Raw genomic sequence first — 13726 nt, forward strand, 5'->3', positions numbered from 1 at the left:
AGTAACCCTGTCTGACTGTAGTATAATACATTATACTGTGTTATAGTAACCCTGTCTGACTGTAGTATAATACATTATACTGTGTTATAGTAACCCTGTCTGTCTGACTGTAGTATAATACATTATACTGTGTTATAGTAACCCTGTCTGTCTGACTGTAGTATAATACATTATACTGTGTTATAGTAACCCTGTCTGACTGTAGTATAATACATTATACTGTGTTATAGTAACCCTGTCTGACTGTAGTATAATACATTATACTGTGTTATAGTAACCCTGTCTGTCTGACTGTAGTATAATACATTATACTGTGTTATAGTAACCCTGTCTGACTGACTGTAGTATAATACATTATACTGTGTTATAGTAACCCTGTCTGACTGTAGTATAATACATTATACTGTGTTATAGTAACCCTGTCTGACTGTAGTATAATACATTATACTGTGTTATAGTAACCCTGTCTGACTGTAGTATAATACATTATACTGTGTTATAGTAACCCTGTCTGACTGTAGTATAATACATTATACTGTGTTATAGTAACCCTGACTGACTGTAGTATAATACATTATACTGTGTTATAGTAACCCTGTCTGACTGTAGTATAATACATTATACTGTGTTATAGTAACCCTGTCTGACTGTAGTATAATACATTATACTGTGTTATAGTAACCCTGTCTGTCTGACTGTAGTATAATACATTATACTGTGTTATAGTAACCCTGTCTGACTGTAGTATAATACATTATACTGTGTTATAGTAACCCTGTCTGACTGTAGTATAATACATTATACTGTGTTATAGTAACCCTGTCTGTCTGACTGTAGTATAATACATTATACTGTGTTATAGTAACCCTGTCTGTCTGACTGTAGTATAATACATTATACTGTGTTATAGTAACCCTGTCTGACTGACTGTAGTATAATACATTATACTGTGTTATAGTAACCCTGTCTGACTGTAGTATAATACATTATACTGTGTTATAGTAACCCTGTCTGACTGTAGTATAATACATTATACTGTGTTATAGTAACCCTGTCTGTCTGACTGTAGTATAATACATTATACTGTGTTATAGTAACCCTGTCTGACTGACTGTAGTATAATACATTATACTGTGTTATAGTAACCCTGTCTGTCTGACTGTAGTATAATACATTATACTGTGTTATAGTAACCCTGTCTGACTGTAGTATAATACATTATACTGTGTTATAGTAACCCTGTCTGTCTGACTGTAGTATAATACATTATACTGTGTTATAGTAACCCTGTCTGACTGTAGTATAATACATTATACTGTGTTATAGTAACCCTGTCTGACTGTAGTATAATACATTATACTGTGTTATAGTAACCCTGTCTGTCTGACTGTAGTATAATACATTATACTGTGTTATAGTAACCCTGTCACGGTTTCTGTTTTCCTGTGTGTGTGTGTGTGTGTTCTTACTCAGGTCATTGTTCTTGGTGATAGCAGTAGAAGCTCTGGCACGTGGGCCCTGCTGACAGAAGTGGTAGCCAAACTTCACTATGCTGTTGTTGTCCTCCAACATCTTAGCCATCTCCATCTCCACTGAAGTCCCCAGCTGCTGTCTCTGTAGAGACACACACACACACGTCAAGAACTACACACACACGTCAAGAACTACACACACACGTCAAGAACTACACACACACGTCAAGAACTACACACACACGTCAAGAACTACACACACACGTCAAGAACTACACACACACACACGTCAAGAACTACACACACACGTCAAGAACTACACACACACGTCAAGAACTACACACACACGTCAAGAACTACACACACACACGTCAAGAACTACACACACACGTCAAGAACTACACACACACGTCAAGAACTACACACACACACGTCAAGAACTACACACACACACGTCAAGAACTACACACACACGTCAAGAACTACACACACACGTCAAGAACTACACACACACGTCAAGAACTACACACACGTCAAGAACTACACACACACGTCAAGAACTACACACACACGTCAAGAACTACACACACACACGTCAAGAACTACACACACACGTCAAGAACTACACACACACACGTCAAGAACTACACACACACACACGTCAAGAACTACACACACACACGTCAAGAACTACACACACACACGTCAAGAACTACACACACACGTCAAGAACTACACACACACGTCAAGAACTACACACACACATCAAGAACTACACACACACGCCAAGAACTACACACACACGTCAAGAACTACACACACACGCCAAGAACTACACACACACGTCAAGAACTACACACACAGTCCGCTTGGTCTTTGACTCCTGGAGAAGTCAACAGCCAACAGTTTAAGATAATCTTCTCTTCACAATGTATCAGTGTTAGTGCAGGGTTTTTTCTAGATCAAAATGGGGCTTAGGTGGTGGGTGTGGTGGGGCGTGGCCATGGCCAGGGTGTGGTCACAGACTGAACATTTAAGAGGCCCTCCTGTTGACCACAGTGACAAAATGTAGTGGTTTTTAAGTTATTTTCCTGCAATTCTACACATTTTGCCATGACTTAAGCTACCTGAGTGACTCAAACATTCTAACTAAATCAATGGGGGCCCCATGCATTGACAATCATTTTTAGAATTTTAAGTTCTCCCTGACGGTCTAGTTTCTATTTCGGTGATTGTTAGTTCTCAAAGATGATCTTAGTTAAAAATATATCGCTCCATTATATTTTCAACATACTTTATATCTGGTTTTAGTCGTTTAAGCTTACACTGAAAAAGTTTCACCATCCCGAACATTGGACATAGGCAGCCCACCTAAGACTTTTCTATGCAGAAAAAACCCTGTAGTGAGTTAGTGTGTGTGTATATTTAGTGCAATAATGTGTGTGTGTGTTACCTGGTTGTCTATCTTGATCTCAGTGAGTGTGTCATTGTCTCTGAGAGCGTCCACTAGGGCGGCAGCACCAGCGCTGGTGATGAAGTTAGACTCCAGGTTGAGGCTCCGCAACGACTTGTTTTCCTTCAGCATCTCACTCATCGCCTGGGCGAGGGGGGGGGTGGAGTAGTTAGGAGTGGGTTGGAGCAAAAACCTGCACACACTTCTACCCTACACACATACACACTGCAACGGGGTCTGGGTCACATGACAGGATCACACACACAGTCTTGTTTTACTAACATTGTGGGGACACAAAATTGATTACCAATCAGAATCTGATTTTCCCTTACCCCAACACCTAACCTTAACCCTAGACCTAAACAATATTCCTAACCTTTAACCCCTAACCCTAAAGCTCCTAGAAATAGCCTTTTTCTTGTGGAGACCAGCAAAATGTCCCTAGTTGGTCACATTCTTCTTTTTTTTACTATTCTTGTGGACACACAGACACACACACACAGACACTCACACAGACACTCACACAGACACTCACACAGACACTCACACACAAAGACACTCACACAGACACACACACAGACACACACTCACACAGACACTCACACAGACACTCACACAGACACTCACACACTCACACAGACACTCACACAGACACTCACACAGACACTCACACAGACACTCACACAGACACTCACACAGACACTCACACTCACACAGACACTCACACAGACACTCACACAGACACTCACACAGACACTCACACTCACACAGACACTCACACAGACACTCACACAGACACTCACACAGACACTCACACAGACACTCACACAGACACTCACACAGACACTCACACTCACACAGACACTCACACACACTCACACAGACACTCACAGACACTCACACACACACACACACACAGACACACACACAGACACTCACACACACACAGATACACACACTCACACAGACACTCACACAGACACTCACACAGACACTCACACAGACACTCACACAGACACTCACACAGACACTCACACAGACACTCACCACAGCGACGGGGTCGTTGCTCCGCGTGGCGGCGAGGCTGAACTTCTTGACGTGTGTGTTCCTCTCCATGGCCTTGGCAAACTCCTTCAGCGTGGGAATGGGAATGTTCTGCAACACCAGGAAAATACAGGGGAATCACATCCTGTCTCATTGTGAATGTGTGTGTGTGTCTGAGTGCGTTTATATGTGTGTGTGTGTGTGTGTGTGTCTGAGTGCGTTTATACGTGTGTGTGTGTGTGTGTCTGAGTGCGTTTATACGTGTGTGTGTGTGTGTGTGTCTGAGTGCGTTTATACATGCGTGTGTGTCTGAGTGCGTTTATACGTGTGTGTGTGTGTGTGTCTGTGTGTGTTTATACATGTGTGTGTGTCTGAGTGCGTTTATACATGTGTGTGTGTGTGTGTGTGTCTGAGTGCGTTTATACGTGTGTGTGTGTGTGTGTCTGAGTGCGTTTATACATGCGTGTGTGTGTGTCTGAGTGTGTGTGTTTATACATGTGTGTGTGTCTGAGTGCGTTTATACATGCGTGTGTGTGTGTGTGTCTGAGTGCGTTTATACATGCGTGTGTGTGTGTGTCTGAGTGCGTTTATACATGTGTGTGTGTGTCTGAGTGCGTTTATACGTGTGTGTGTGTGTGTCTGAGTGCGTTTATACATGCGTGTGTGTGTGTGTCTGAGTGCGTTTATACATGTGTGTGTCTGAGTGCGTTTATACATGTGTGTGTGTGTGTGTCTGAGTGCGTTTATACATGTGTGTGTCTGAGTGCATTTATACATGCGTGTGTGTGTGTGTCTGAGTGCGTTTATACGTGTGTGTGTGTGTGTGTGTCTGAGTGCGTTTATACATGTGTGTGTGTGTCTGAGTGCGTTTATACATGTGTGTGTGTGTCTGAGTGCGTTTATACATGTGTGTGTCTGAGTGCGTTTATACATGTGTGTGTGTGTGTCTGAGTGCGTTTATACATGTGTGTGTGTGTGTCTGAGTGCGTTTATACATGTGTGTGTGTGTGTGTGTCTGAGTGCGTTTATACGTGTGTGTGTGTGTGTCTGAGTGCGTTTATACATGTGTGTGTCTGAGTGCGTACCTTGATGTTGTTGAGGTTAACCTCAGTGAGTGTGGCATCGTTACTTTTAATCCTCTGCAGGGTGTCGTCTACGTTAGTGGGGTTCGGAGGCTCATCAAACACTGGGTTCATCTGCTCTCCCTTAACCACGTCTGGAAATACACACATATTCATAATATACCAACCAATCAATATATCAATACAATCAATCAAATGTATTTGTATCGTGCTATATACGAGGACTGTAGTCACTAAACAACCAGATGTAATGAAGACAAAATATAACATTGGTTATGTTGGGGTTAGTGATGTAGCGGTTACATTGTGGTAACTTTGTGTTTACATTGTGGTAACTTTGTGGTTATGTTGTGGTTGCTTTGCGGTTGTGGTTACATTGTGGTTGTGTTCTGGTTACATTGTGGTTGCTTTGTGGTAGTGTTGTGGTTACATTGTGGTTACATTGCGGTTGTGTTGTGGTTACATTGAGGTTACGTTGTGGTTATGTTGTGGTTGCTTTGCGGTTGTGGTTACATTGTGGTTGTGTTCTGGTTACATTGTGGTTGCTTTGTGGTAGTGTTGTGGTTACATTGTGGTTACATTGCGGTTGTGTTGTGGTTACATTGAGGTTACGTTGTGGTTATGTTATGGTTACATTGCGTTTGTGCTGTGGTTACATTGCGGTTATGATTACATTGTGGTTGCTTTGTGGTAGTGTTGTGGTTACGTTGTGATTGTGTTGTGGTTACATTGTGATTATGTTATGTTACATTGCGGTTATGTTGTGGTTACATTGTTGTTTGATTGAGGTTGTGTTGTGGTTACATTGTGGTTGTGTTGTGGTTGTGTTGTGGTTACATTGTGGTTGTGTTGTGGTTACATTGTGGTTATGTTATGGTTTGAGCCTCCTGTTGCTCAGTTGGTAGAGCATGGTGCTTGCAACGCCAGGGTTGTGGGTTCGTTTCCCACGGGGGGGGCAGTATGAAAAATGTATGCACTCACTAACTGTAAGTCGCTCTGGATAAGAGCGTCTGGAACATTTAGTCTTTACTTTTAACCTGTATATATTTTAATTTCTATATCAGTCTGCTAAATGACTAAAATGTAAAAATGTTGTGTTATGGTTACATTGTGGTTATGTTACGGTTTCATTATGGTTACATTGCGGTTACGTTGTGGTTATGTTACGGTTTCATTATGGTTACATTGCGGTTACGTTGTGGTTATGTTACGTTTCATTATGGTTACATTGCGGTTACGTTGTGGTTACATTGCGGTTGAGTTGGTGTACTCACTGTTGTATCCTCCGTCTTTACTGCTGGTTCCATCGTAGCTCTGTGTGCTGGTCACCAGGGTATGGACACCAAGGATAGCTGAGGACACAACAACAGGCTTAGTGTGTGGGTGTACCATGGGATACGCCTGGCTGACAGTGTGTATAAAAGGCTCCTGTATTTAGCTGTCCTTAGAGAGCCTGGAGACAGACTGGAGACAGTAAGATACACAGACCTTTAGCTGTCCTTAGACAGACTGGAGACAGTAAGATACACAGACCTTTAGCTGTCCTTAGACAGACTGGAGACAGTAAGATACACATACCTTTAGCTGTCCTTAGAGAGCCTGGAGACAGACTGGAGACAGTAAGATACACAGACCTTTAGCTGTCCTTAGAGAGACTGGAGACAGACTGGAGACAGTAAGATACACATACCTTTAGCTGTCCTTAGAGAGCCTGGAGACAGACTGGAGACAGTAAGATACACAGACCTTTAGCTGTCCTTAGAGAGACTGGAGACAGACTGGAGACAGTAAGATACACAGACCTTTAGCTGTCCTTAGAGAGCCTGGAGACAGTAAGATACACAGACCTTTAGCTGTCCTTAGACAGACTGGAGACAGTAAGATACACATACCTTTAGCTGTCCTTAGAGAGCCTGGAGACAGACTGGAGACAGTAAGATACACAGACCTTTAGCTGTCCTTAGAGAGACTGGAGACAGACTGGAGACAGTAAGATACACAGACCTTTAGCTGTCCTTAGAGAGCCTGGAGACAGTAAGATACACAGACCTTTAGCTGTCCTTAGAGAGACTGGAGACCGTAAGATACACAGACCTTTAGCTGTCCTTAGAGAGGCTGGAGACAGTAAGATACACAGACCTTTAGCTGTCCTTAGAGAGGCTGGAGACAGTAAGATACACAGACCTTTAGCTGTCCTTAGAGAGACTGGAGACAGTAAGATACACAGACCTTTAGCTGTCCTTAGAGAGACTGGAGACAGTAAGATACACAGACCTTTAGCTGTCCTTAGAGAGACTGGAGACAGTAAGATACACAGACCTTTAGCTGTCCTTAGAGAGACTGGAGACAGTAAGATACACAGACCTTTAGCTGTCCTTAGACAGACTGGAGACAGTAAGATACACATACCTTTAGCTGTCCTTAGAGAGCCTGGAGACAGACTGGAGACAGTAAGATACACAGACCTTTAGCTGTCCTTAGAGAGACTGGAGACAGACTGGAGACAGTAAGATACACAGACCTTTAGCTGTCCATAGAGAGCCTGGAGACAGTAAGATACACAGACCTTTAGCTGTCCTTAGAGAGACTGGAGACAGTAAGATACACAGACCTTTAGCTGTCCTTAGAGAGGCTGGAGACAGTAAGATACACAGACCTTTAGCTGTCCTTAGAGAGGCTGGAGACAGTAAGATACACAGACCTTTAGCTGTCCTTAGAGAGACTGGAGACAGACTGGAGACAGTAAGATACACAGACCTTTAGCTGTCCTTAGAGAGACTGGAGACAGACTGGAGACAGTAAGATACACAGACCTTTAGCTGTCCTTAGAGAGACTGGAGACAGTAAGATACACAGACCTTTAGCTGTCCTTAGAGAGACTGGAGACAGTAAGATACACAGACCTTTAGCTGTCCTTAGAGAGACTGGAGACAGTAAGATACACAGACCTTTAGCTGTCCTTAGAGAGACTGGAGACAGTAAGATACACAGACCTTTAGCTGTCCTTAGACAGACTGGAGACAGTAAGATACACATACCTTTAGCTGTCCTTAGAGAGACTGGAGACAGACTGGAGACAGTAAGATACACAGACCTTTAGCTGTCCTTAGAGAGACTGGAGACAGACTGGAGACAGTAAGATACACAGACCTTTAGCTGTCCATAGAGAGCCTGGAGACAGTAAGATACACAGACCTTTAGCTGTCCTTAGAGAGACTGGAGACAGTAAGATACACAGACCTTTAGCTGTCCTTAGAGAGGCTGGAGACAGTAAGATACACAGACCTTTAGCTGTCCTTAGAGAGGCTGGAGACAGTAAGATACACAGACCTTTAGCTGTCCTTAGAGAGACTGGAGACAGACTGGAGACAGTAAGATACACAGACCTTTAGCTGTCCTTAGAGAGACTGGAGACAGACTGGAGACAGTAAGATACACAGACCTTTAGCTGTCCTTAGAGAGACTGGAGACAGACTGGAGACAGTAAGATACACAGACCTTTAGCTGTCCTTAGAGAGACTGGAGACAGACTGGAGACAGTAAGATACACAGACCTTTAGCTGTCCTTAGAGAGGCTGGAGACAGTAAGATACACAGACCTTTAGCTGTCCTTAGAGAGACTGGAGACAGTAAGATACACAGACCTTTAGCTGTCCATAGAGAGCCTGGAGACAGTAAGATACACAGACCTTTCTAACACAGAGAGAGAGAGAGAGAGACACACAGAGAGAGAGAGAGAGAGAGAGAGACAGAGACAGAGAGAGAGAGACAGAGAGACAGAGAGAGAGAGACAGAGATAGACAGAGAGAGAGAGAGAGACAGAGAGAGAGAGAGAGAGAGAGACAGAGAGAGAGAGAGACAGAGAGAGAGAGACAGAGACAGAGAGAGAGAGACAGAGAGAGAGACAGAGAGGCCGTGTGTGTCACTGTCCCTAAGAAGACAGCCTACCTACCCCCGCCCCCTTACCTGCCAGGTCACAGAGCTCAGTGTCGGTAGCGCTGGACAGGGCCTCTTCTAGTTCCGGGTCAAGGGTCGTCACCTCTTCCTGACGAGACTCGATGGGCCGCTGCTTGGGAACAAATGCCTTGCCTACAGAGAGAGGCAGAGCGAGAGAGAGAGGCAGAGCGAGAGAGAGAGGCAGAGCGAGAGAAGAGTGAGAACCTGACTAGGCAGATGTATACAACTTCCTGTTGACCCCCTGGTCTCCTCTGTACGGGTCATTCCCCAGCTGACACAGGAAGGACCACAATGCACTGCAGTAGTGATGGCGATCAGCCAGAGAACCAATGTTTATTTTTAATGTCCAGAGAGACAGATGAACAATCACCACTGCTAATAAACTCATCATTATAATTAATACTGCATATGAACCAACAACCAATAAGTAAATATTAGCTAGGCTTAAAGGGATACTTCGGGAGTTTGGCAATGAGGCAATTTATCTACTTCCCCAGAGTCAGATGAACTCGTAGATATCATTTTTATGTCTCCGCGTGCAGTTTGAAGGAAGTTGCTAACTAGCGTGAGAGCAACGACTGGAAGTCTATGGGTATCTGCTGCTAGTTAGCATTGGCTCGCAAACCTAACTCTAACTTCCTTCATACTTGACACAGAGACATTAAAATGGTATCCACAAGACTCTGGGGACGTAGATAAAATCCTGAAGTATCCCTTTAACTTAGAGATGCTTTGTTTTCTCCCCCATCCTCTAGAGCAGTGGTCCCCAACAGTCAAAAATAAATCAAGAAAAAACTATTTGGGATGGAAAAAACACTTGCAGTGTAAACAAACAACTAAACCAAATAGAAAAGACAATGGGCCTATATGTTTTTAAATAGCCTATAATCTTTGAGAACTTCCAATCACCAAAATAAAAGCTAGACAATCAGACCGCCATTGATGTTGTTATAATGTTTGACCATCAGAACATAGCATTAGCCATGTCAAAATGCCTAGAATTGCAGGAAATTAGCTTTAAAAACGGCTAAATGTTTTCTTGACCTGCCAAGATGGGGGCTACAAATTCTTGCCCAGGGCCCGGACAGAGTTCAGACGCACAGACGACTGACCACGCCCGTTGCCACGCCCACCACCTAAGCACCTTTTTAAATGTTTCTTTGATTTTATTTCCCCTCATTTTCTTCCCAATTTCGTCATATCCAATTACGATCATGTCTCATCGCTGCAACTCCCCAACGGGCTCGGGAGGCGAAGGTCGAGTCACGCGTCCTCCGAAACAAGACCCGCCAAAACGCTCTCCAATTGTGCGCCGCCCTATGGGACTCCCGGTCATGGCCGGTTGTGGCACAGCCTGGGATCGAACCCGGAGCTGTAGTGACGCCTCAAGCGTTATGATGCAGTGCCTTAGACCGCTGCACCACCCGGGAGGCCCCTTTTTGATCCAAAAAAACCCTGCATTGTTACAAATAATGTCATAATTATACACTACATTTCTTAAAATTGGTCCCAAGAGCCCATTCTCAAATCTACATTCATTTAGATGTTTTGAAGAAGGGTTTTATTTGTCTATTTTCTACTTGTTCTTTAGTCAGTGTATTCTTTCACCGTATTTTGCAAATCGGGTGGAGGGGAAATGTTGGCAGTTTTTAATATGATATCTGAGTGAACTGACTACCAAAATCAAAAATGGGGGCCCCACGGCTGGTAACTCAACCATGATAACAAGTTTAGATAGCTGGCCGCGAAACTAACTTAGCAATCTAAAAATGTTTTTGCTGACATGGTCTAATTGACTGACTATCAGTGACTGACATAAGTGGAAAAACTGCTGATGCAAAATGACCAAATTTCGAAATTGCACCTTGTACTTATCTAAGGGGGGGATTGATCCGCCAGTTACCCATCCCTGCTTTAGAGTCTAGAGTTGCAAAACCAGAGTAACTTTCCCAAAATTCCCAGAAATCCCACTTAAAAGATTCCAGGATTCAGGACCCTACTAGTGTTCAACCCAGGGGTTAAAAACAAATTTTTCCCCGGGGGCCGCATTCGGTCTTCAACGAGGTCCGGAGGGCTGCACTGAAAATGGGTTATATTTCCCTTGCCATCAAAATTGGCAAAAAAATATCCTCCATCTTTCATTTTGGGGAATTTGATGCTCCTTGACTGTCTAGCTTTTATTTAGGTGATTATTAGCGAGCTGGAAACAGTCAGGAAACTGTATGACTGTAGGTCCATTATCATTTTTACAGTTTCAAATGTGGTTTTAGTCACTTTAAAGTATATTGAGTTTGTTTCCCCCCACGCCACGGGACGGATTGGCCGGATCCAGCCCGCGGGCCGTATGTTTGACACCCCTGGTCTACCCCTTCCTATCCGCACGAGTCATATTGTTCTTCTAGGAAGCACATCGACTGCTTAGCCCTGACTGTCCGTGTGTGTGTGTGTGTGTGTGTGTTCCAGTATGTAATTTACTACAGCTACCATTTGTCTCAATTATGTCTATTTGAACTAACACTACATTAGTCATAATGTCACACACACACAGTATTCTATTTCTCATTACACACATTTTCCATGCTCTCCCTCCTCCGCCAGAATATCTATACACCAGTCTGTAATTACTGTACCTAGGAATGACATCACCATCAACGAACCAACACACACACACCCAAGAACCATATCTTAATGGTGAACACACATTTCCATTACTCATGTACTTGTCTTGTTTAGTGCATTTTCTCTGAGCTGTGTTGAGATTGATGTCATGATGTTTCTCCTCTGGGGTCTCCAGAGGTAGTTTTATCCATAATGCTAACTCCTATCTAAGTAGTACAGTGTGTTCTACTGCAGGATAGATGTACTGTATCTAAGTGGTACAGTGTGTTCTACTGCAGGATATATGTACTGTATCTAAGTGGTACAGTGTGTTCTACTGCAGGATATATGTACTGTATCTAAGTGGTACAGTGTGTTCTACTGCAGGATAGATGTACTGTATCTAAGTGGTACAGTGTGTTCTACTGCAGGATATATGTACTGTATCTAAGTGGTACAGTGTGTTCTGCTGCAGGATAGATGTACTGTATCTAAGTGGTACAGTGTGTTCTACTGCAGGATAGATGTACTGTATCTAAGTGGTACAGTGTGTTCTACTGCAGGACATATGTACTGTATCTAAGTGGTACAGTGTGTTCTGCTGCAGGATAGATGTACTGTATCTAAGTGGTACAGTGTGTTCTACTGCAGGATAGATGTACTGTATCTAAGTGGTACAGTGTCTTCTACTGCAGGATATATGTACTGTATCTAAGTGGTACAGTGTCTTCTACTGCAGGATAGATGTACTGTATCTAAGTGGTACAGTGTATTCTACTGCAGGATAGATGTACTGTATCTGAGTGGTACAGTGTGTTCTACTGCAGGATATATGTACTGTATCTGAGTGGTACAGTGTGTTCTACTGCAGGATATATGTACTGTATCTAAGTGGTGCAGTGTGTTCTACTGCAGGATATATGTACTGTATCTAAGTGGTGCAGTGTGTTCTACTGCAGGATAGATGTACTGTATCTAAGTGGTACAGTGTCTTCTACTGCAGGATAGATGTACTGTATCTGAGTGGTACAGTGTGTTCTACTGCAGGATATATGTACTGTATCTAAGTGGTACAGTGTGTTCTACTGCAGGATATATGTACTGTATCTAAGTTGTACAGTGTGTTCTGCTGCAGGGTAGATGTACTGTATCTAAGTTGTACAGTGTGTTCTACTGCAGGATATATGTACTGTATCTAAGTTGTACAGTGTGTTCTACTGCAGGATATATGTACTGTATCTAAGTGGTACAGTGTGTTCTACTGCAGGATATATGTACTGTATCTAAGTGGTACAGTGTGTTCTACTGCAGGATATATGTACTGTATCTAAGTTGTACAGTGTGTTCTATTCTACTCTGTCTGGTTGCTGCTATTTCTGTCTGTCCCGTCTACCCATGAACCCTTCTGCTATATGTGTGTGTGTGTGTGTGTGTGTGTGTGTGTGTGTGTGTGTGTGTGTGTGTGGACCGAGCGCAGCCATCTTTACATAACACAGCTGGAGATCTTCATTAGACTGAGTGAGGAGACGAGACTGTCTGCATCTCTCTCTTCTCTCTTTTCTCCCTCTCTCCCTCCCTCTGTCTCTCTCCCTCCTTCAGTCCACCCCGGAGGCATTGCCATGGAAACACAGCAGCAGAAGAAGGAAAGAGAGAATGAAAGGAAGTCATGGAACAGAGAGCGAAGTCTAAACTCCTCTATGCTGCTGCTGGGGCAACTAACTTCTTGGCCAGACTTTACAACACATAGCTACATACAGTTGCTGCTATTCTCCTTAACCCTAACCCTTATCAGCACGTCACATAATCATTTTACCTAGTTATTACACATTGATTACACTTTCACTCGTATTTCATATGTCACAGCGATTCACCAATACGTATGATGCTGTGATGCTGGTAAAGTTATCTGGTGTACCTGCTGCTGGCGCACGAGGCCGAGACACACTTCCCCAAGCTCTGGGACAGTGCTGGTCAGAGACACACTTCCCCCAGCTCTGGGACAGTGCTGGTCAGAGACACACTTCCCCAAGCTCTGGGACAGTGCTGGTCAGAGACACACTTCCCCCAGCTCTGGGACAGTGCTGGTCAGAGACACACTTCCCCCAGCTCTGGGACAGTGC

General features: G+C 43.5%; 1 protein-coding gene across 1 annotated transcript; it reads right to left on the reverse strand.

The window, feature by feature from the left end:
• Positions 1-1469: 1469 nt before the first annotated feature.
• Positions 1470-9140, reverse strand: LOC123490737 (tropomodulin-3-like; the record flags this gene model as incomplete). The annotated part of the gene is made up of 6 exons (XM_045220610.1): positions 1470-1614; positions 2926-3069; positions 3973-4080; positions 5055-5185; positions 6326-6403; positions 9018-9140. Coding segments are annotated over 6 exons (729 nt in total), but the record flags the coding sequence as incomplete, so codon positions are not given.
• Positions 9141-13726: the final 4586 nt, after the last annotated feature.

This window comes from Coregonus clupeaformis, unplaced genomic scaffold (assembly GCF_020615455.1).
Source record: "Coregonus clupeaformis isolate EN_2021a unplaced genomic scaffold, ASM2061545v1 scaf4564, whole genome shotgun sequence".
NCBI lineage: Eukaryota > Metazoa > Chordata > Actinopteri > Salmoniformes > Salmonidae > Coregonus > Coregonus clupeaformis.